At 38.8% G+C, this 21818-nt stretch overlaps 2 protein-coding genes across 2 annotated transcripts in view; both read right to left on the bottom strand.

Annotated features, from left to right (window-relative positions):
• The window catches only part of LOC121652088, a 37170-nt gene extending 34498 nt beyond the window's left edge, over positions 1-2672 (bottom strand). The window contains exons 1-2 of the mRNA XM_042004637.1: positions 2569-2672; positions 2023-2039 (exon numbers count right to left, since the gene is read on the bottom strand). Of these exons, the coding sequence (XP_041860571.1) occupies positions 2023-2039; positions 2569-2672 (121 nt within the window). The remainder of the gene's footprint in view (positions 1-2022; positions 2040-2568) is intronic.
• kif5aa (kinesin family member 5A, a) lies at positions 172-21142 on the bottom strand. The gene is made up of 29 exons (XM_042004779.1): positions 20545-21142; positions 16552-16639; positions 16389-16462; positions 15836-15940; positions 15648-15696; positions 15449-15504; positions 15237-15324; positions 11673-11797; positions 11372-11476; positions 10588-10736; positions 8671-8819; positions 8348-8526; positions 8026-8094; positions 7611-7817; positions 6906-7052; positions 6584-6772; positions 6282-6399; positions 6126-6187; positions 5712-5821; positions 5409-5510; positions 5067-5127; positions 4902-4973; positions 4595-4699; positions 4024-4240; positions 3716-3890; positions 3317-3396; positions 3190-3229; positions 2924-3009; positions 172-2675 (listed from the first exon to the last, which is right to left on the bottom strand). The coding sequence occupies exons 1-28, from the start codon at positions 20671-20673 to the stop codon at positions 2931-2933; spliced, it is 3129 nt and encodes a 1042-aa protein (XP_041860713.1). The 5' UTR covers positions 20674-21142; the 3' UTR covers positions 172-2675; positions 2924-2930.
• Between the last annotated feature and the right edge of the window lie 676 nt (positions 21143-21818).

The raw sequence follows: 21818 nt of genomic DNA on the forward strand, positions 1-21818 counted from the left end.
GGGTTGCAGTCAGCTGATAAGGACACTATTAACTTATTTCCCTTTCACTAGATGGAGACATTTTCACATGCCAGCATCATTATTGCTCTTTCTGTCATTTTTCTTTTAAGTCAAACCCTATGTAAGATCTTTATATACATTTATGAACCCAAATGATTCTCTGAAGCAAGCTTAATTTTACAAGTTTATTGGGCTTTTTACTACAACACAGAGGTTCACATACAGTACAGCATAATGAGTCTATATATACAGATATTCTGCAAGGTGATTCTTCACATAATCATCTTAACGCTACAGTATAGCCATACAGAAATAAATAAAAGAAGCATTTCTTTGAACAAAGTTAGCGTGCATCTTACTATGTCATGACACGCCATTTTACTTACAAGATTAACAATATATAGCACATGTATTTTGATATGTTGAAACCAGATAGTGTAACAGCAGGTGACAACATAGTACACACTTCTTAATTTAGAGTTTTTACAATTAAAACATGATGTCAAATAGAGGGTCTGCTTGGGCATACAGTAGGGTTTGACCAGGTGCTGCTAATGGGTTGCTTCATTTTACATGTCATATATTAGAATGGAGATGTTACAGTATGTGCATGTACTTTTTTTTTTAAAATATCACATTAGTCATCCCATTCACTTGCTTAGCCATAAAGAGGACACACTGATCTGATTGTTCATAAGCAATCACATAGTTTAGGAGGAAGACAATGGTGATGATGCAGAGTTGCAATGATTGTGAATATCAAGCCCTGAGATGTTGTTAATGTCTGTAAGAGCATGAGGTGATGTAATGAACAAGGATGTTAGGAGTCACACCTTACATGCCCATAAGGTCCCATGTGGGCTACTTTACACACAAAGCAAATCTGGTAAAGCAATATAACATACCAAGCTTTACATACTGTTAATAATCAATTTAAAACCTGAAATTAAGGATTTAACTGTTTAAAAATAGCGACAGATGTTTAACATAGTCTCAGTAGCCAGTGGAGCTTTCTCTTTATAGCACTTAAAATGTGCAGACAAAATATGGCTGTTTTAATCCATAATTCTGCTCTAATTTGTCCTTTGAGTCAGTGATTCAGTACAAAGACATGTATGTATTCTATGCCCATGTTTGACATGCTGTTTTCTTCTATCCTGACTGGTTGATCAGGATTTCTCTTAGAAGAGAAACAGCACAACCGAACAAGAAAATAGAACCTTTTTAAGGTGTCCCAGACTGGTGGCTGCTCAGCTGGGGAACCTGCAAACACCCTGAATCAGTGGACTCATGAAGGATCCAGACAAAAACACCAAACCACAACATGGTATCCATGCAACCTCAGAAAGATAAAGAGCCAGGGAAGTGTCCAACTTTAAATTTGGTGACAGGGCATAAAAGTTTAAGAGCTGGTGTCACTCTGGTTCCTGTATGATTGAGAATAGACATATGTATGAATGAACCTCCAGGAGAATATAACTATAAATGTGTTTAGAGCACTGAAATCTACTGAAATGTATAAGTAATCTAAAGTTGCAACTGTCTATAGAAATTCTAGGATCATCTCTTATTTGAAATGATGGTGTATGAGTATACTGTAAGAAGCGTATACAATAAGCTGCTCTAGAGGTAGTAATCACAAATGTACGCAAAGGACAGCATGTTATATTGATTGTGAGATATCATTTCATGTTAAGGCTTGGTAAGAAGATTCACAAGCTATATGTGCAATGCAGGGAATGTACAGTGACATCATATCAAAGCAATTACAAAAGGTTTCCTCAACATAACTGCAAGCCTAAGCTGAGATTTTCCAATTTATGTTACATCTTCTGAAGTTAAAAGGAAATCCAGTTGTTGCTGTTTTTTTTTTATTTCTGCATTAAAATCAGTAACTTATATTTGCACTCAAATTTACTTTAAAAGAGAAGTTTTACAGCACTGAGACAAGGATTATGAAAAGGGGAAACCAGCTCTCTCACTGTTTCTGACAAATGTTGAAGTCGATCAGGCTTCACTCACAGCTTTCCAGCTCCAGACTGGAATCATGACACATGCAAAGGTTTGAAAGCTTATCCGCTAAGCAACATGCATGAAGGGTGTGGGGCTTCACTTACAAGCTGCCGTTGCACACTATACACTCTTATTTATGACAGAGATAAAGGTCATGACTGTCTACAGTATGTCACCCACACGATGCCCTTAAGAAAATATGTGCAGGAGATGGAAGAAGCTGTGCATTCACACAAACAGTTGCTGGTCAAAAACCTCTACTGGAGTATACAGCGCTATTATGTACAACATGTGTATACCAAGCAATCAGGAATGGGGTCAGCCCTTTTTCAGTTCAACCATCTTGGACCTAATATTTGATATCTGGTGATCAAATGATTGATTGAGGGATACATAAGTTCATTTTATTAGTGTTGGATTATTCAAATAAAATAAAGATTAATCTCACTTTCAGGAATGAATGAACTGGAAAGGACTGAAGCCCGGACTTGAGAGCAAGACTGGTCACCAAATGAGCAGGATGGGTTTTGTCTAACTAGAAGACTTGGGAGCTACAGATCTTCATCGTCATCTTCATTGGTGATGCAGTGGAGGGATGAGGACAAAGGCTGCATGCAAGTGGAAGGGTAGGGTCCTTGAAGGGTACAGTGTTTGGTCATCTTCTGCAAACAGTAAAAGAAGGAGATAGAAATAGTCACTGATAGAAAATCTTTTTCTTTTTTTTGTCTTGATTGAACGATTATGACTTAACTTTCAAATTTTTGTCATAAAAGGGGGGAAATTAGAAAATGTAGCTGAATCCCTATATCTATGAGGACTAGCTTTGAAGCAAATATATATTTAGCTAAATATTATTTTGGAAGTTCCTTTGTGTGTGTGGGTATATGTATTTGTAGAATTTGTTTATTACCATCTTATTAACTTGCAGCAGTCTCCTGCTGAATGATGTACTGCCTGTTTGAATCATCCACCTCACTGCCACAATGCACGTCACTCCTATTAATGCAGAGACACACACAGTTAGCTACTTCATTCTTTTTACCACTTTTGTTTCCTACCAGACACATTACAGAAACTAAAATGATTTGAGAAATGTATCATACAAAGTAGTTCAAAGCTAGTTTTCAGTCTAATAATATTTTGCTTTTTGCTTTTAATTGTACACAACATCCTCACCTGTTATCATTTATGTCTCTGGTTTCACTGTTGCTGTTACCTGTTGGAGATAATAAACAGTAGTTTAACAAGCTCTCACACATGCAAACATAATTATGAGAGGTCATTCTCAAAACAGATAATTTACCATTATCAATGTTGAGTGGGTAGGACTCCAATATGTCTCCATTATATCTTCCTGCTCTGTAGCCCAGTGCTGTGGAAACTCTATGTAAAACACCACAGAAGAAATCATACAGGTAAATACCAAACTTACATGTGACAGTGCAAGTGATGACAACTTATAGAGTCCTATATTGTAGATTTTAATCCAATTGATTTATGAACATTTACATTTACACATGCAGTCCATAATACAGCATATGTACAGTACATTATATATAATATATACTATAAATAATAACATGTATAGACTGTATTACCATGCAATAAATACTGCATACAGGTGTTGAAAGCTTAGCAGACTCTCTATAATCTGGAACATCTGTCTGTCTCTGGAAATCTAAAAGAAAATATTTAAACTCACGTGTTATTCTGGACAGAGCTGGGGTTGCAGCTTATGCTGGAGGAGTTCTGCTGTGTCATGTTGCTCTGGAAGAGGGCGTTGCTGTAAGCATTCGCTTGTTCAGTGGCACGAATGAAAGTGTAGAATGGGTTTGTTGGAGAGCAAACAGGCAGCTGCTTTGGTCTCACTGGTTTTGCTGACAGAATCAAAAAGGGATGTAAGGTACAAGGGCATTATTCTTGCAGATCAGTTTACACAAATTCTCCATATTCCTCCATTCTCCAAAAACAACACAATCTAAAGCTGTAATCCAAAGATTCTGTGCTTACCAATTTGTGCTGCATGTGGGCGCCTTAAAGCATTCTTTGCCTTCATTGCCTCTTTGATGCGGTCAACCTCCTGCTGGTAGCGGCGGCGGTCCATCATAGCGCCCTCTTTGGCATCTCTCAGTGCAGTCTCCAGGGCCTTAACTCTCTCAGCAGTAGACCGAAGACGTTTCTCCAGCTTTGGAAGCTCACAACGCAGATCTGCATTGTCACGAACCAGCTAGAGCGAAGAGAGAAGAGGAAGAAAACAAGGTGAAAAAATATGGGGCCAAAGCTACGCTAAATAATTCTTAAATGTACACAAAACCAAGACCAGTTAATCTTTTGTGACCACTAACTATAAAGAAAAAATAAATTCACTGTCTTGCTAAGAAATTCAAAGATTACTCATGTAATAAATTTAGTGTTTTCAACTAATTATAGCAATGGAACCTACAGTGGCCACAAAGGTAAATGTAAATTATGCTCCCCCCACAATCCGTGTCCCTGACAAAAATATCTGCTTAACTTCACACAACAGCAAACCCTGTTCACATAATCAATTGTTCCAGCTAATCTCATTTCTGTTTCTCACCTGTTTGTGAACCTTTGTAAGTTGGTCCAAGTTATTCTCAAGAAAGGAAATCTTCTGCTTCTGGGTGCTAGACCCCCCGCTATCATCAGGTTCCATTTCGGAACTCTGCAGAAAAGAACAATAAGGAAGAAAATTAAAGAGACATCACTCTCTAATAAATTTTTGTGACTAGTATACAGAAATGTGGGATTTGTTTTTATACTTGAGATCCAAAAATTAAGACAAAAAGAGTTAATGAGGATAATGTTGCTATTGCTTTGAGTTTTGCCAGGTCATATTCAGGTCACATAAAAACAGAATTCCTTACTTTTTTAACCCGCGACGTGAGGTCTTGAACGAACAGCTTGCGCAGGTTGTGGAGGGTCTGGAGTTCGCGGGCCTGGAAGATAAATAGTTGGGAAGGAAGTTAAAGAAACAACTCTGGATTATGTAAAGCACAAGGAGGATGATTGGTAGCGCCTGTTTTACTCACGACAGTCTCCTCCAGACCCTTCAAGTCCTGTTTGGTCTGCTCATGGCGCTCATGCAGGAATCTAAAAATAAAATATAAAATAAAACAGCAAAAGCCTGATTATAAACGTGAAAATATGTGTGCAGAACATTTATATATCTGTGGTTTTAGCGCCCTCTGCTGGAATATAAAGAAAGCATAATGAAGTCTAACCTGAAATATTTCATACTAATATATATTATTAACTTAACAACAAACCACTACCTAAAAAATTTTTAATCAAACACATAACACACTAAATATAAAAATTTTTGTTTGAGTCATTCTGTCCAGTGAATAAAACTGGACTTCCTCAACACTTACGAGAGCTCCTCCAGGCGTTCACTCTTGGTGCTGTCCTGACTCTTCAGGCGTTCAAAGTCTGCTCGTACCTGAGCCAGCTCCAGCTCCAACTTGGAGTTACGACTTATAGATAAAATAAAAACACACATGTTCAGGAAAAAAGAAAAAACTACATTAAAACAGAATCAAATTTAATTACATGTACAAAACAACATTTTCAAGCACATTTAAAATATTGTCAACAATGAAACTAATAACTAATTAATTAATTATCATATCGATGGCATTTATGTATATAAAAAACTACAAATGGTGATCACTGACTCTGTGAGTTCATCAATGATCCTCTGCTTCTCATTGATCTCATCCCGCAGGCGGGCCAGCTGCTTGTGATGGAGGCCGCGGTGAGACTCCCCCTGCTGACGAGGAGCCCCCTGGAAGTGAGAAACACAAATCTCTTACAAGATCTCCATATGTATAAAAAATATAGATAATGAACAGTTAAAGTAAAATAAAAGCTCACTCATCATTGTTTATATCATCAGAGGCTGAGGAGCCCTCTTTTAAACAGAAACATTTCAGAATCTGAGGAACAATGCTTTTTATCAGGTACCACCACACAGGGATGATTTAACAAAAACTCAAGGCTTGAAACAGTAGAAACCAGTCACATGTAAATAAAAATATTTGAAGAGACAGGATGTACAAGTCCTCCCACAACATTAAAAATCATCTCACCTTTACATTTCCATTCTCAGTCTCGCCCTTTTCTCCATCCTTCTCCTCAAGCACGGAGTTATCTGGTAGGAGTAAAAGAACGACAGAGCAAGGCTTTTCTCACAGGCCGCTGTATTACCATCAGTGTATTTTGGGAATATATGTAGTGTGCGCTACCTTGGTCTTGCAGCTTAGCCAGCTCTTCGCTCAGGGAGTCGTGACTCTCCTCCAGCTGCCTCTTCTTCTGCTCCACGCTCTGCATGTACTCCGTCAGAGAGCGGATCTTAGCCTCATGCTGTTCAAACACCCACATATCATATCAGAGGGACAGATTAGTTTAAACATAACCAGTCAAACCTAAAAGATGCTTCATTCATCTGTTCACATTTCCTTTGCTTGGTGTATCTTTTAAAAATACACCCCCTCATCTAATTTCACAGTGCTCCATCCTTTGTCACACTTCCCCCCATATGCCTCACCTGAGAGATGAGGAGCTGGCAGGAGGACAGCTCCCTCCCGGTCTCCTCCATCTTGCGGTGGCACTCCAGCTGCAGGTTCTCTAGCTGGCGACAACGCTTAACCATGCTCTTCACCTCCGACTTGATCTTGCTGATGTAGAGGCGAGCCACAGTGAACTCCTCCTCAATTGCACCGCTGATCTCCACTGGCTGCACCGGGATAAAACATTTACAATATTACAATATTATTTTATCCAGGGCTTTTCTACCAGTCATACAGCACAACAGGGCACAAGATAACTGTGTGTCCTCTAAAATTCTTCAACTCTATGGTCCTGCTCACCAGTTTTATCTCTCCATTGCCCACAATGGTACTAAACTCGCTGAGGTCCCTCATGAGCCCATTGAGGACATCGGCGATGCGTTTTCTCTGCTGACCGCTCACCTCCTGCATACGAGACAGCTCTGCCTCCAGCTCCATCAGACTCGCCTGTAAAATGGAGGAAACGTAAAAAGCAATGTTTGAGCATTAATACAGAAATGACAGTTTTGGGTAGGATGAAATATTCCAAATATCAAGAGTCCAACAATCGCGGAGTTAGGGTCAATTTCTATATCATATTGCTGTAGTGCAATCCATTGGTAGCAACACATTCTGCAGGATTACTCAGGAATACTACATATGTAATAAGTAGTTTTTTTGTGGTTAATTTTTAATAAAAATAATAATAATATGACAGTTGTACAGCAATTGTAGCAACATTGTAAGCTATACTGAAAAAAACTGAGTTCTAACAGTCAAACAAAGATGACTGATGAAATCATCTGCATATCACAAAATAATAGTGTAACTTTTATATTTAAGAAAAACATTGTTTTCATTCAGGATTTCTTTTTAAAACAATTTCAACACCATTATCCTCTCATGGAAAATGTGTTTCTACAACAGTTGCTTGTCTCTGTGGAGCCACAGGCAGGCAACAGCATCCTTCTGTTCAACCTTCTGTCTCTGATTTTAGCAAATATTCCATTTCATTCAATATACTACCATTTTCTGGGCCAGTTGGTCGGCCAGCAGCTGGTTCTGCAAACCCTTCTCCTCCACCTCTTGGCTCTTCTGGTCATAGTTGATAGCCAGTTCTTCCAGAGCCTGAAGGACCTCCTTCACCTCAGCCTTGGCACAGTCGCTTTCTACCTGCAGCCTGCCAAGCTCAGCTTGGACCTTGTCCCCATCACCACGGGAAGAGGCGAGGAGCTGATGGAAGGAAGGGGAAGAAAAGAGAAGGGAACAGCCAGAGAGATACAAACAGCAATGGATGATCAATTGAGACACTGCTGAGTGACAGGATGAAACAAGTCAAAGTGTAGTAATAGCATTCAAGCAAACACAGTGTGTTTGTGTGTGTGTGTGTGTGTGCATGCAGTGTAAATTTGTATCTGTGAATGAGCTTGTGATTTCACACCTCATCCTGATCCAGCATCTGCTGCTTCAGTTTCTCCACCAGCTGGCACTGCAAGTTGATCTCATCATCCTGAATAAACACAATGTTATCATAAACGTCAAAAATCATTATGTCCTCATTTATCACGTTAATTTGGCGTGTGAATGATAGAGAAGAGAAAAAAACCTTTCCTTCATCTTATTTATACATTCATTATTAGCCATTAAACACTACTGAGAATGACCCAAAACTACTCTTTGACTTGACATGATCATGAAATTAACATCTGATCATAGAGGAGGATCTCCTTTGATAATGAGTAATTTTGTTTGTGTGTTTCAACCTTGTCATCCAGCTGCTTGTACAGCTTGCGGATCTCCTCCTCATACTTCTGCCGCTCCTCCTCTGAAATACGGACCACAATGGAAGAAGTGTCATTGTCTAAAATGGGGCGCTCCTCCACAGACTCAATTCGGGTCACAACTTCTGATGTGGTCCGCTCTGTCTCAGGCACGTCTTCTCCTAAGGGGAGGAATGAACATAAATATAAGAGAGAAGAACAACTCTACGAGAGAACTGCTCTTTTACTTCTAAGGGTTCCAAAGGAACTAGAGTTCTAAAGTGAAAACAATGTTTTCTGATAGACATGACAATGTTAAATCTCACCATTTCTCCAGCGTTTGAGTTCAGCCTCCAACTTCTGAATGGTGTCCTTCATGGTCTTGTTCTTCTCCTTTTCCTTCTCATACTTTCTCTTCCACTGCTCTGCCGTCAGCTCCAGGTTGATGGAAGCGGTGTTCCTGATAGTCTTAGCACTGTTACACAGAAATCCAAAGCCAGATGGGGAGAGGGTCAAGATATGAATCAGTTTTAAGTGATTAAGACAGGCTGACAGGCGGCTTGGGAGGGGAAGCAGTTCGCCATCAACACTGTGTACAGTGGGGATGGGCAGCTGCTGACCTCGACTTGGGACATTGTGGGTCTGTGAAAGGAATATTTTGAAGACCTCCTCAATCCAACTGACATGTCTTCTGATGAACCAGCACAGTCGGGAGACCCAGGGGTCGGCCCTCCTATCTCTGGGACTGAGATGGTTGGTTAAGATAGTTAAAAAAAAAGCTCCTCGGTGGCAGGGCTCCAGAGCTAGATGAGAACCTTACGGCTCTGGAAGCTGTTAGGCCATCTTGATTGAAACACCTCTGCAAAATTGCGTTGACATCAGGGACAGTGTATCTGGACTAGCAGATTGGGATGGTGGGCCCCTTCTTCAAGAAGGAGGATGGGAGGGTGTGCTCCAACTACAGGGGAATCACATTCCTCAGCTTCTCTGGTAAGGTCTATTCAGGGGTCTAGAGTGGAGGGTCCATCAGATAGTCAAATCTTGGATTGAGGATGAGCAGTGTGGTTTTTGTCCCGGTCATGGAACAGTGAGTGGACCAAGTCTACACCCTCTTCAGGGTCTTGAATGGGGCCAGGGAGTTTGCCTAGTCTAGTCTACATGTGCTTTGTGGACTTGGAGAACCCATTCGACTGTGTCCCCTTTGGGGACTCCTGTGGGGTGTGCTCCGGGAGAATGGTGTACCAGACCCCCTTGTACGCCCGGTGCTAAAGCTTGTTCCACATTGCCAGCATTAAGTCAGATTCCTTTCCAGTGAGGCTGCCCTTTCTTACAAATTCTGTTTACAACTTGATGGACAGAATTTCTAGGTGCAGCCATGGTGTTGAGGGGAACCGGTTTGGTGGCCTCACCCAACCAGATGCTGATGATGTGGTTCATCAGGCCGTGACCGCTTGCTCTCGCAGCCAAGTGTGGTGATGAGAATCAGCACCTCCAAATTCAAGACCATGGTCCTCAGCTGGAAAAGGATGGAGTGTTCTCTCCAGATCAGGAATGAGGTCCTGCCTCAAACGGAGGAGTTCAAGTACATCAGGGAAAGATGGAACGGAAGATCAACAGGTTTATCAGTGCGGTATCTGCAATGATGTGGACTCTGCATCAGCCTGTTGAGGTAAAGAAGGAAGGAGCTGAGCCAAATGGCAAAGCTCATGATTTACCAGTCTAAATTCTCATCTTCACCCATGGTCACGAGCTGTGGGTAAAAACCGAAAGAATGAGATTGTGAATATAAGCGGCCGAAATTTGTTTCCTCTGCAGGGCTCTCCTTTAGAGATAGGGTGAGAAGCCAGATGAGGTGGCTCAGGCATCTGATTGGATGCCTCCTGGATGCTTCCCTGGTGAGGTGATCTGGGCATGTCCCACTAGAATGAGACCCCAGGGAAGACCTAGGACTCGCTGGAAGGACTACATCTCTCGGCTAGTCTGGGAACGACTTTGGATCCCCCTGAATGAGCTGGCAAACGTGGCCAGGGAGAGGGAAGGCTGGTCTTCCCTGCTTACTTGCTTTTCATCTTCCCCAATTTCAAAATTATTTTATCCACAAAGCAATGCAAAGTAAATGTAGTGCAGTGAGGTGGGTGATATGATTAAGTTGAAATTTGCTCAGCATGTGATAAAAGCTGTATATATTTAGTAAATTTCTTGTTCCATTTAGAGGTGAATATCTCGATCAAAAATAAATCTACCGTTGTCCAAACATCAGAGTTGATTTGGTCTCTGCATCATTGTAGCTGGAGGGAGAGCAGCAGATAAACATGGTGGTGCGACAGTTCCCCCCAAGGGAGTCCTGCAGGATACGGGTCATTTTGCTGTCACGGTATGGGACATGAGTTTTCTGCAGGGAAAACAGAATGAGACAAGAGGATTCATAGTCAAGGAAGATGGTAATGATGGTCATCAATGAAGAAGAGTAATTAAGATAAAAACAGCAGATGCAAACGACAGGAAAATATTATTACAATAATATAGAAAGCAATGAGGAAAAAAAGCCAGAAAAAGAAAAAAAAAGAAGTAAAGAAGAAGTGCTTGTGGTTTATCAGCAGCTTCTAATCAGAAAACCTATAAATGTTTGAAGTCTGGACTTCTAACAGAGCCTGGAACTGTAGTGAAAAGTAACAGACTGAGTGTACTGCAGCCAGCTACTTCGACATGGTGAGGATGGTTGAATCTGTTTAGTTGGAAATAAATGAAGGTTGTGGGTTCTGCACAAGTCGGCAAGTGTGACAGCTTTTTGTGTGAAAGTGCTGAACGTGGTAGAGTTGGTTAGTTAGTGTCTGAACATGGAAACAAAAGGGATGCCTTCAATTAGGTTTTAAATCATTTTGAGGCTTGAAATTCTACATTGAAAATAAGCTAAATATGTAACTCATCTTAAAATTAAATATTTTTCAGATGCTCAAATAACATAGGTTTAAAAGTGCATATTGTACAGGAAATTCAGTAAAATAAACCTTTTGCTGTGACACTTACCGTTCCCTCAGCCAAAGCAGAGATGACGTTCCCAAGAGCAGAAAGAGACTTATTGATGTTTTTAGCCTCATCCAGGACAGAACCTGCAGCTCCGGTCTTACTGACCTGGAATAAAGAAGGAGCAAACGTTACAGATGATAAGCACGAAAAAAACACAGTAGAATAAAAAAAAAACAAACATCTCCATGAACTTAAATGTGACGATAGAGAAATGTTAAGTAAAACCACATTACTCATGAGTTATTGTTTTAAAGCAGCTGAATTGCTCATTTTCAAGCAATCTGTCCCAATCCGTTCCTACCTTCTCACTGCCAGCCAGATCCACCAGGTAGAGTTTTCCACACAACTTCTGCTCAGTCTCCACATGCTCCTGTTTGATGTTGATCAGGAAGATGCTGTGGCTGCGAGAGCTGTGCTCGTTCATGTCTGCACAAAATCATGGACATCAAAACAGTCAGAGAAGTGAAACTGATATGGATTACATTAGTGACTACATTTTTGTTTATTAAACTTTAGACTAAGAGTAGTTTTCAAACTTAAACTTTAAACTAAACCCAGCTGGACACACGAGTTAAGAAGCAATTGGGAGACTTGTGAAATGTAGTAAATCTCCTTAATCTTAATACACACCAGAACAACTCCAGCAAAAAATAAAAAGAAAGAGCGATTCAAGGGCAGTCTGCTCCTCTCAAAAGCCATTGTTTACTTTTCTATTCTCCTTCATCCTCAGTTTGACTTAATTTTTAAACCCTACCCACTCAAGCCTCATCTTATTCTATTGTTTCTACTTATTTTTTCTCTTTACTGAGAAAAAAGAGAAATACAGTAAATCTCCCTGATTTCGCTTTACTAAACTTTCATCATATTCTTCCATTGATCCCTTTCTTTGACCCCTTTTAGATACAGTGTATAAGTTCAGGTTGCACAAAAGAATATTATTATTAGATTTTGATGTGACCCTAAAAGAGAACATCAAATTAAACATTAAACGTTGTCTAACTAAAACTATTTTTCATACAGCCTGAAATTCTTCATTTTTAAAAAGATAAAATGTTAAAAATGTTCCAGATCTTTTTTTTTTTTATCAACCAAACAAGGCGATACTGCAGCAGAATGATGCAACCACTTCACATGGTGCAAATAATAGCCCACTAAATTGCTCCTCTCAGACAGAAAGTTCAGGTTTCTCTGCAGATGATATCGGAGGGCATCAGCTCAGTGTCTGCAGAGTGGAGCTCCATTAGACTGCTATCAGCACACCATTCTGCAGTACAGTGAGTCAGCAGGCATCGACTGGAATTAGACAACACCGTGCTGTTCAGGAACGCAGCTTTCAGCAAATCTGCCTCACTGCTGCTGGAATGATTTGCAAAAAAATGTTATCAAACTGTTATATTTGAAAGACTATTTCTGCTTTACTGAGCACACCAGCTTGTGTAATTACTAAAGCTTCCTCCATAAGAGATACCATCTATCTAATTTGTTTGGTAGGGGAATTTGCCTTGGCATCCAATTAACATGAAAGAGACATCCATCATCTCCACAAGTATTGGATATTCATTCACTACACTTCTGGCACATTTTTCATAGCTTTAGTTGAGATTGTAACACAATAGTAAAATCACTCATTGTGGTGATTTTGCACTGAGGGACTATGAATGCTCAGCCGGAGCACAATTTGAGCAAGTCTGCATTTTAATGACCTACCTGATAAGAGACTGTTCATAAGCTCAGGGGAAGACTGTTTCAAAACACCCCTGTTCTTTGACAACATTACACATCAGACCATCTGAGCTTTAACATTTATGATGTGTCGTAGAGCCAATAAAACTTTGTAGCTCGCGTAATGTAACACTGACTTAGTGTTTATGTCTGCATAGAATTTAGTTATCATGGAGGAATAGTTTACAACAACACTGACTAAAGAAAAACATATTTTATTAATAATAAAATTCTTAGATCTGTTTTATGCTTTTCAAAAGCTGTTTGGAAGATTTTCAAAGGGACAGAACACAGACTGTCCTCGGGTATGCACTTTTCATTATCAGCTCTAATGGTGTTTTAATATAAAACTTCATTTCTAGATGTTTGACACGTTTATGTTTGACTTGTCACAACTGCGTTTCATTTACTTCTAAAAAGCAAATGATTCAATGATCTTTCTTTTTAAAATGTAAAGTATTGAAAGATTCTTGGACTGTGTGTTTTTCTTCCATTTATTTTCCTTTCGATTGGTCCATTTTATCTACCTGTAATTGTATGAGACAGTGAAACATCAGTATTCTTAGATAAGTTGACTGCAGAGGCTTATGAATTCCCACTAAAAATACAGGATGTTTGTGTATGAACCATTACATATGAAGATGTAATGAATGGAATTTACATTTTATCTTGATGTGATACATTAAATAAAATTAATACTGGATAAATGTCTGTATTAATTACTGATGTGCCTTTGGTAAGAACAATAAGGACTCACAACATCCTAGTCTTTTGCTTTACAAGTGATTTAGTGTCTTCGGCTGCATTAATTATTTCTTTTGGCAATAACAAAAAAATTCTTTCTAAAGATGACTTCTGTTATCCTTCTAATACACATCTTGTAGGTCATTTGGATTAGAAAACACACTCGCCTCATTTATCTTGATAACTTGATTCATATGAAAAAGCTCCAAAGCTGGAGAACTGATGATTAACATTTTCTCACAATAAAGAAAAACTGTAATCATTCACTTTGTAGAACAAGCCCACAAGATGTAATAGAAAGTTTTACATTAGGACAAGCAAATATGTTGCAGAGTAACAGAAAAAATTCAACACCAAAAGAAGAAATGCCTGTGCAGGTCTTGATTTCCGACAGTAAAGTAAAACCCCAAAGCTCATCCGATCATGCTCTTATTATTTCAGTCTGCTTTCGATTTAATCACAGTGAGTCAGCACAAAGCTCACAAAAAGCCACACCAATAAGTAAATGTACTGTACTGGTTGTTATTCGGACAATTCTCAGAGGAGTTTTTATTTATTCATTTTTTCAAAACAATTAAAAAAAATCCGTTTTGATATCATGTCTGTCTCAACAATAGTCATTAAAACCTACTCAGTGATACCAAAGTTGGGCAAGGCTGGCAAGCATATTACAAGATTAAATAACTATAAGTTCATTAAATCAAGTATTAATGCAAAGTATTAATGTAAAAGTATCCCCATGATCTGGAAACCTGCAGTATTAGAGCCCTCAGTTACATAAACTGAACTTAGGCTAACACAAAATGCAGGAATGATTTGGAGGTTTTCTGACAACAATGACAGCACAGTGGAACCAGTGTACTATAATCCTGGCTGTCTCAAACTGACCTATTGGGAGAACAATAAGCAACTATTTTTTATGTCTGCTACTTGGTAGGATTCTACTGAAATAATAAATTTAGGCAGAGATGTTGTTCTGCTTTATTATTTTCTCCCACTCCTCTTTATTCTTGCAAATTACATTAGGGCCAACATCCCCCTTCTGGATCATCTTTTATAAGAATAAATGGAAATACAGTAAAGAGCCGACTACATAACAAGATAATAAGCTACATGAACTCATCATTTCATGCATCAGTAACAAGTCACAAGTGCTAATATTGGCAACAGTGAAAAAACTGGAGCTGCTGCTCTGATGTGGAGGAGGAGCCGCCAGAGGGCTTAAACTCTTCATTCACAAGAAAACACAATGTTACACTGTAAGAATTTGTCTTTTGCACTGTATTATTGATATTTGTTTCACATTACTATATTAATATTTGTTATTAATTGTAATATCTATGTTTTTTATTGCATGTTTGTCATGATGTAAAATTAACACTCAAAGATAGAAACTCACTGGTCACAGCAACATGGCGGTTGGATTTGCCCTCATCAATCACATCCATGACTTCATCAGGGCTGGAGACAAAGCGCTCAGTGCATCCCTGAGGGAGGGATAGAAAAGAAGAATATAAGAAAGGGATAATGCCACTAACATAATCCGTCTCATGTTAAGAATTTCATCCAAAAGAAAAAAAAAATTCTGTATAAAACACTTCTTATACAAACCTTGACAAATGGCACCCTGTTCTTATCCTCGTGGACAGACAAGTTGGTCTTTGTAACTAAGAAAAATTAGAAACATCAACATAAATTATGTAGTACTGAAGAACAAAGTCCAAAGCATGAACCATGTATACTGGTGCTTCATTGGTTTGTATATTACAGTGGAATATCAAATGAATGTGTGTGTGTGTTTAGCACAAACCGTCCAGGAGATCACGGATTTTGTCCATGTAGATTTCAAAGTAGGAAACCTGTAAGAGGACAGCAATGAATACATATTTTACACACCCTCTGCCCTGAAGCAGAGTGGCATCTCTGCACATACATGGAACACAAAAAGACTTAATAAAACACTATAAATCAACCCATGTAACTCATCACATGTTTTACCTTGATGTGGAATTCAAGGTTTTCATCCATGGCAAAGATATGGTTGAAAATATCCTCAGCAATGCGGGGAATGATGCCCATCTGGTGAGGGTCATGCAGCTTACCCTGCAACAGGATTTTACAGATATAAAGTATAAAATGGTTTAATACCTACCCAGAGTTGAAGGGTAATGTATTCTGTAATGAAATGATGCATTTAAAATCCCATAAAATGTCCATGGAATCAATTCTAAAGATAGTAAGAGCCTGACAAAAAAGAGGAAATGTTATCTTTGTGGGCAAAACAAAAAATATAGACCTAAAAGTGTAAAAAAAAAAACGCTAAGGTCAGAAAAAACTTTCCACCAGCTTTTAACAGTTGGAGAAAGAATAACACTTTTATTGAGTTGTAAAGAAATTGTGTAATGTTAATTCATTGTCTTCATTTTAACAAGGGCCCTAAATTTATCTTTTCAAATGAGAGAAAAAAAGCCCCCGAGACACAAAAAAACCCTTCACAGTTTTTCTGAACTAACTGGGTGGATAAAATGAAGTTCTGTTGTGGAAACTGTACCTCCATGGTGTGGGTCTTTCCAGAGGAGGTTTGTCCATAAGCAAAGATGGTGCCATTGTATCCAGACAACACATCTGTGGGGAAATAACAATAAATAAATAAATAAATGTTTCCCAAACTACACATGGTAATTTACAGTAAGTATTTTTTATATTTATTGTACCCTTGACAATTTGCTTGGCGCAGGTGTTGTAAACTTGCTCCTGGGTGGTGTTGGTTGGAAACACACGATCAAAAGCATAGGACCTCCCCTGTGAAGATGATCAACAACAAACCATGAAAATGCTATGTGAGAAAAAGGGTTAAATTTTTATTTTTTTCCCCTATAATAATTTAAAAGACACCAATCAGTCATAAAATGAAAACCTTCCTGCTGGATGTAGATCCTCCTCCCGCTACCAGAAGAGCTCTGGCCAATCAGGACATGGACATAGAACACCTGAAGGAGTGTGTCGTGTCCTGGGTTGTTCAGGGTATGTGGTGTGGTCTTAGTGAACTAGGCTTGCTTTCATCAGATTGCATCAGACTGGTATTGTGAGGAGTTTGGAGGCAGGATGAGTAGGCAGTAGTAGGCTGCCGCTTTGGGGATGGTTGTGGACCCCATGTCCTGCATGTTTTAATTGTTTCCAACTCCAGCACATCTAATCAGTCATTAAGTTTTTTGCAATCCTTCTAATGAGTCATTGATTTGATTTAGGTATATGTACCTCTATAACATGAGGGCAGTAGTCCCTGAGGACCAGATTGAGAACACTGCAATGAGATGCTGGAGGTGGAGCTGTGACGGCTCAACAGAAATAGGAAGGCTGGTGGAAAGTAATGATGCAAATTTTCCCAGAAAATCACTGCATTGTAGCTGATAAGCAAAGCAACTTACTTTACCTGTGAGTGGTCGCAGTGTTATGGAGCATTAGTGTTAAGACAATATTCATTTTAAAATCTTTTAATAAATCTTAGCATAAAGGAAGATGGGGAATAGTAATGACCATCTATCAAATAATGCATTTCAGTCATTAATACTAATCAACGCCACAAGCATTCTGTATAAAAACATTTTTTAAAAAGGCAACTCATCACTGTACAGTTTGGGAAATGATGTCAGCCCTATGATGCAGTCTGTAGTAGGTTAACTGACTCATCCTCATACCCTAAACAAGATATGTACTTAGTAAAAATGTGTCAGGTTTAAATGTAATCTGCCTTTGATAAAGATATTTATTCTAGTTCACAACAGAAACTACTGCTGTTATTAAGTCAAAATCCCACAACACTGATTTTCATGATATGGATTCAAGGTCAGAAGATATTGTAAGCTATGTAGATTTAAAGCTTCTGAGCCAAATTCCTCATGTTTAAATCTTGAACTGAACTCAAATAGATTGAAAAGGAAATATGAACAGTACTGTAACTGTTTCAGAAAATATCACAGTTTCATGGTGTACCTTTATCACTATCCCTCTAACATAAATGATGAATTATCTTCAAGATAAAAGAAAAAAGTCACTGCCTTCTGCCTAAGCACTAACAGTATAAGATTATCGATAATATAAAGAACTAATTTAATTATGGGTGCATAAAATTCTTCAGGGTAAGCATTTTTGTGGAGGTAACACTGCTTTTATATTCTTGACAGTCAGTACAACAAAGAAAGATGATAGCAGAGTGAGACAGGCAGGTTCTATTGTGTGTGTGTGTGTGTGTGTTTTTTTTCCCAGACAAGAGTCATATCTCATTTAGGACATGGAAACCTCAACAGCCAGCAAAGGTTATTAAAATGCTCTTTTTTTTTATTACAAGCTTTATATCTAACGGGGGAGCAGTCATATAAAAGCCGGGCCTTTTATTAATGACCATGTATCCAGTGAGGTTCTGTTAAATGACTTGTATGCCTCCAGATGTGGCTTGCCACCCCAAGCGAGCTCCTATTACTCCAGCATCTGTGACTTAGTGGATTGTGGATGCTGTACTTTCATCTGGATTTCTGTAAAATGAAAATACATTTCCACAGCATATTTTGTACATATTTTAAGATTGAACTCCGTCTTATCAAGACTTGCTATAGTTGATGTACAAAAAAGAAACAATCTAAACTATAACCATAGCTTAGCTAAAGCAAAATACAGACACTGTGTAGCATGTCAGGCAGCCTTCACACAAGGCAACGTTTTAATGTTTATAATCTTGCAGTAAAGAGACAAACATAAATAATGAAAATGTGAATTTAAAGGAATTGTATGTTGGACGATTTCTAGGACAAACACAGTGACTGATGGAGTATCGGGATCTTCAGAAATGTTTGGTAAGATCCAGGCAAGCAGTTTCCATTGCTCTCAAACACAGTTGCTGTGGGCTTAACTCTGACAGCAAAGGTACCAAAAACCCTGAACGATTCCTATGAAAGATAGATGTTAAAATATATGTACAGTATAAGAAGTACGCCTTCTCTCAAAGAATAAAGTAACACTATAAATGAGCACATTTTATCAGAATTGTTATCTATACTTGTAATAAAAGAACAGGTGACTGTAAAGTGGCATACTGATGATACATAGCCCACATATTGTAGGCACCAGTACACTAACCCCTGAATGTCGCAGTCCCATCTGATACAGAGGACACAACACACCATAATGTTGGCTGCCAGAACATGAGCTGTATTAAATGTCATTATCAAACTGAGTCATCTGCAGAACACCCTCATGTTAGAGTGATTTACCAAAGAGAAACAGTCCGTACTGGAATGAGGGAGGGAATAAGGAGAGTACGACCTCATAGACTATGATAAAGAGATAAATGAGGACAAAAATTGATTGGGATGAGAGTTAAAAAAGCAGGAACAAATATGAAGAGAATCATCACAACAATACAGGAAATGGCATGAAATTGTGTCTCTGAAAGGGAGACAGCCAGGTGGAGCCAGAGAGAAGAGAAAGCAGGTCAGACAATGATGCTCGAGCTCACTGAATGATTATTGATCTTCTCTTTAGGCAATTAGAGAGATCAGCTTCTGACTGTACTGTCCCACATCGTGCTGAGAGAGGAGAAGAAGGTCAGGATGAGATATTTGCATCATCACTGAAGACAGTTTTAATATTATTATCTACAAGTTATATTTAACACCCAGAGAATAATCTAACTATTCCAATCATTTTATTTATCTGTATAATCCTAATGAACTCTGTTTTCTTGTTTGTGCAAATCATTTTCAAACTTGAGATAGCAAACCAAAGTTAAAACACCTAAAGATGGAGATCCACCTATGTATGAGCTTCGTTTGTTCATTTCTAGCTTTTAAAGTCATGTTAGAGAGCTGTTTCTCTAGGTTAATGTGCAGGCTAATGAAGTTGATCTATCAGCCAACGACATGTCATTTGGCATCATTTACTGTAACGAAAATATTCAAGTGAAATGATAGGTGAACCACTCAGTGACTGAATTATTATTTTAATATCAATTTACACACTCACACACTGATTTGTGATCTCTTTGCATATTATTAAAACCATCCCAACAAACATGTGAACAAGACTCCATCCCTTATTATTCGGTGGGTGCCACCCTGCTTACCAACCTCCTCCCATCTCCAAATCTCAACATCTCAGTACCCTTCACTTCATCAGCACCAGTTTATATATGTTACTAATATCTGCTGAGTAATAACCCCACAGCAGAGACGAAGTGAATAGAATATAGTATCTTAAAATTTTCAATGAAATTAGCCTCCATAATTAATACTTTGGTTTACATTAGTTCAAATATACAGTTACATCGCCTTTCAAAGGTTTGTGTTCAAAAGGCCATAAGCTTAGGCTATTTAAAGATAAAGATTTCTATTTGAAATCAATTATTATACATTTTTGTCTCTTCATCAAACTGTTTTGTTTTAACTGTTGTTGCTGTGCAAGCTTCATAGAAAATACCCAGTGCAGGCCTCAGTCAGCTGATAATGAAGGCCAGTGTATACATTTTCATAATATGCAGCTTATTTTGGCTTTATGCTATCAAGGATTACAACCGGGTTGGGATGAAAGCTATTTTGTTGTGGTACTTAATGTTTTCCTCTAAATCTATAACCCAGTCGGATGGGTTATAGACTGGGTGATGATTTATTTATGAAGGGCCTGTGTGGCACAACAAAGCGGATCCCTTTACTCACCCCGACAACGACAGTGTCGTCCCCTTGAAATTTGGGCAGAAACTGGTCCCCTCGTACAATCTCCGACTGGTTCAGAGGACGAAAGCGACACAGCACTTTTATGTTGCACTCCGCTGGGGTATCGGCCATTGCGCAGATTCAAGGATGATGATGATGCTTTCTGCTGAGAGGAAAAATGCTGCTGGGGCTGGAGACGATGGCTGGGGCCTGATCGGACTTGTCAATCTAAATGACGGAAGATGCGCAGAGATTTTGTCCTTTTTCGTCGAGAGGACGGTGAAGAGATTGGACGATTTTAGCTTGACAAGCTGAGACAAGGTGCAATTAATTTGTGCACAGCTGGACGGTGCTTCTGTGTCGCAGTGAGGCAGACAGGCTCAATCGGATATCAGTTCGCAAAAACAAACCCCTACATAATTAACGCAGTCGGTTCTGAATGTGATACTATTTCTCCAGTTTGTTTATCAGACGCCGTCCGTCTCTCGTGCGCTCCCTTTTTCCCTTCTTTCGTGGACGAAGGCGGATGCGCGTGTGGCCGGTTGAAGGTGAGATGCTGCTGGAAGGGCAGTGAGGTAAAGCTGCGGTTCATAGGCCTGATTTCGGTTGCAACAGCGCCCTCTATTGGTGTCTCACAGAAGGGCGTGGTCTACATCATTTTTTAAAGTGGTACCCACAGACATCATCAGCATCATCATCAGTCTGATTTTCTCAGAGGCGGAAGCCAAAGCACAACCATGTAACGTCACAACCACTCTGAATTAATAAAAATCTCATTAATTTCTATGAATCGTCATACCAGAGCCACTCTTGGGCCCTTATCTGATGCCTTGCTAAATTTCTTGGGAAGGTCAAGATTAATTACCATCTCTCTTTAAAAGAGCATTACGTTGTTTGATGAGGCAAGATGATGCAGCACAATGTCAAGACTGAAAACCTACTTCCCTGTCTCTTTAAGTTGTTTACCATCCTGTAAATACTATAAGGAAAACATTTTGTCTAATTAAAAAATGCTTTGAAAACTACTTGGATATCTATTTATCTTATAATCTAATTAATATATAAATAAAAATGAAATACTCCAATTTATTTACTAAAATTAAATGGATTTATATTTTTAAAAATCTTCTACATCTTAATGCTGCTAATAATCTACATTTCTACCAGTGAGCATGACTTAAAAATGATGCAACTAACACTACTTTGAAGATGTGAATTTAAAAAAGCTCTAAAAAATTCATAGTTCACTCATCTGAGAATATTTAAATGTCAGTGAA

This window comes from Melanotaenia boesemani, chromosome 13 (assembly GCF_017639745.1).
Source record: "Melanotaenia boesemani isolate fMelBoe1 chromosome 13, fMelBoe1.pri, whole genome shotgun sequence".
In the NCBI taxonomy this organism is placed as follows: Eukaryota; Metazoa; Chordata; class Actinopteri; order Atheriniformes; family Melanotaeniidae; genus Melanotaenia; species Melanotaenia boesemani.

Coding starts and splice junctions, on each gene's coding strand:
- kif5aa (XM_042004779.1), bottom strand. CDS start 20,673: ATGGCCGATACCCCAGCGGAGTGCAACATAAAAGTGCTGTGTCGCTTT. Junction 15,697..15,835: donor ACCTTGAATTCCACATCAAG/GTAAAACATGTG, acceptor GTCCTCTTACAG/GTTTCCTACTTTGAAATCTA. Junction 3,230..3,316: donor CCCACTCAACATTGATAATG/GTAAATTATCTG, acceptor TATCTCCAACAG/GTAACAGCAACAGTGAAACC.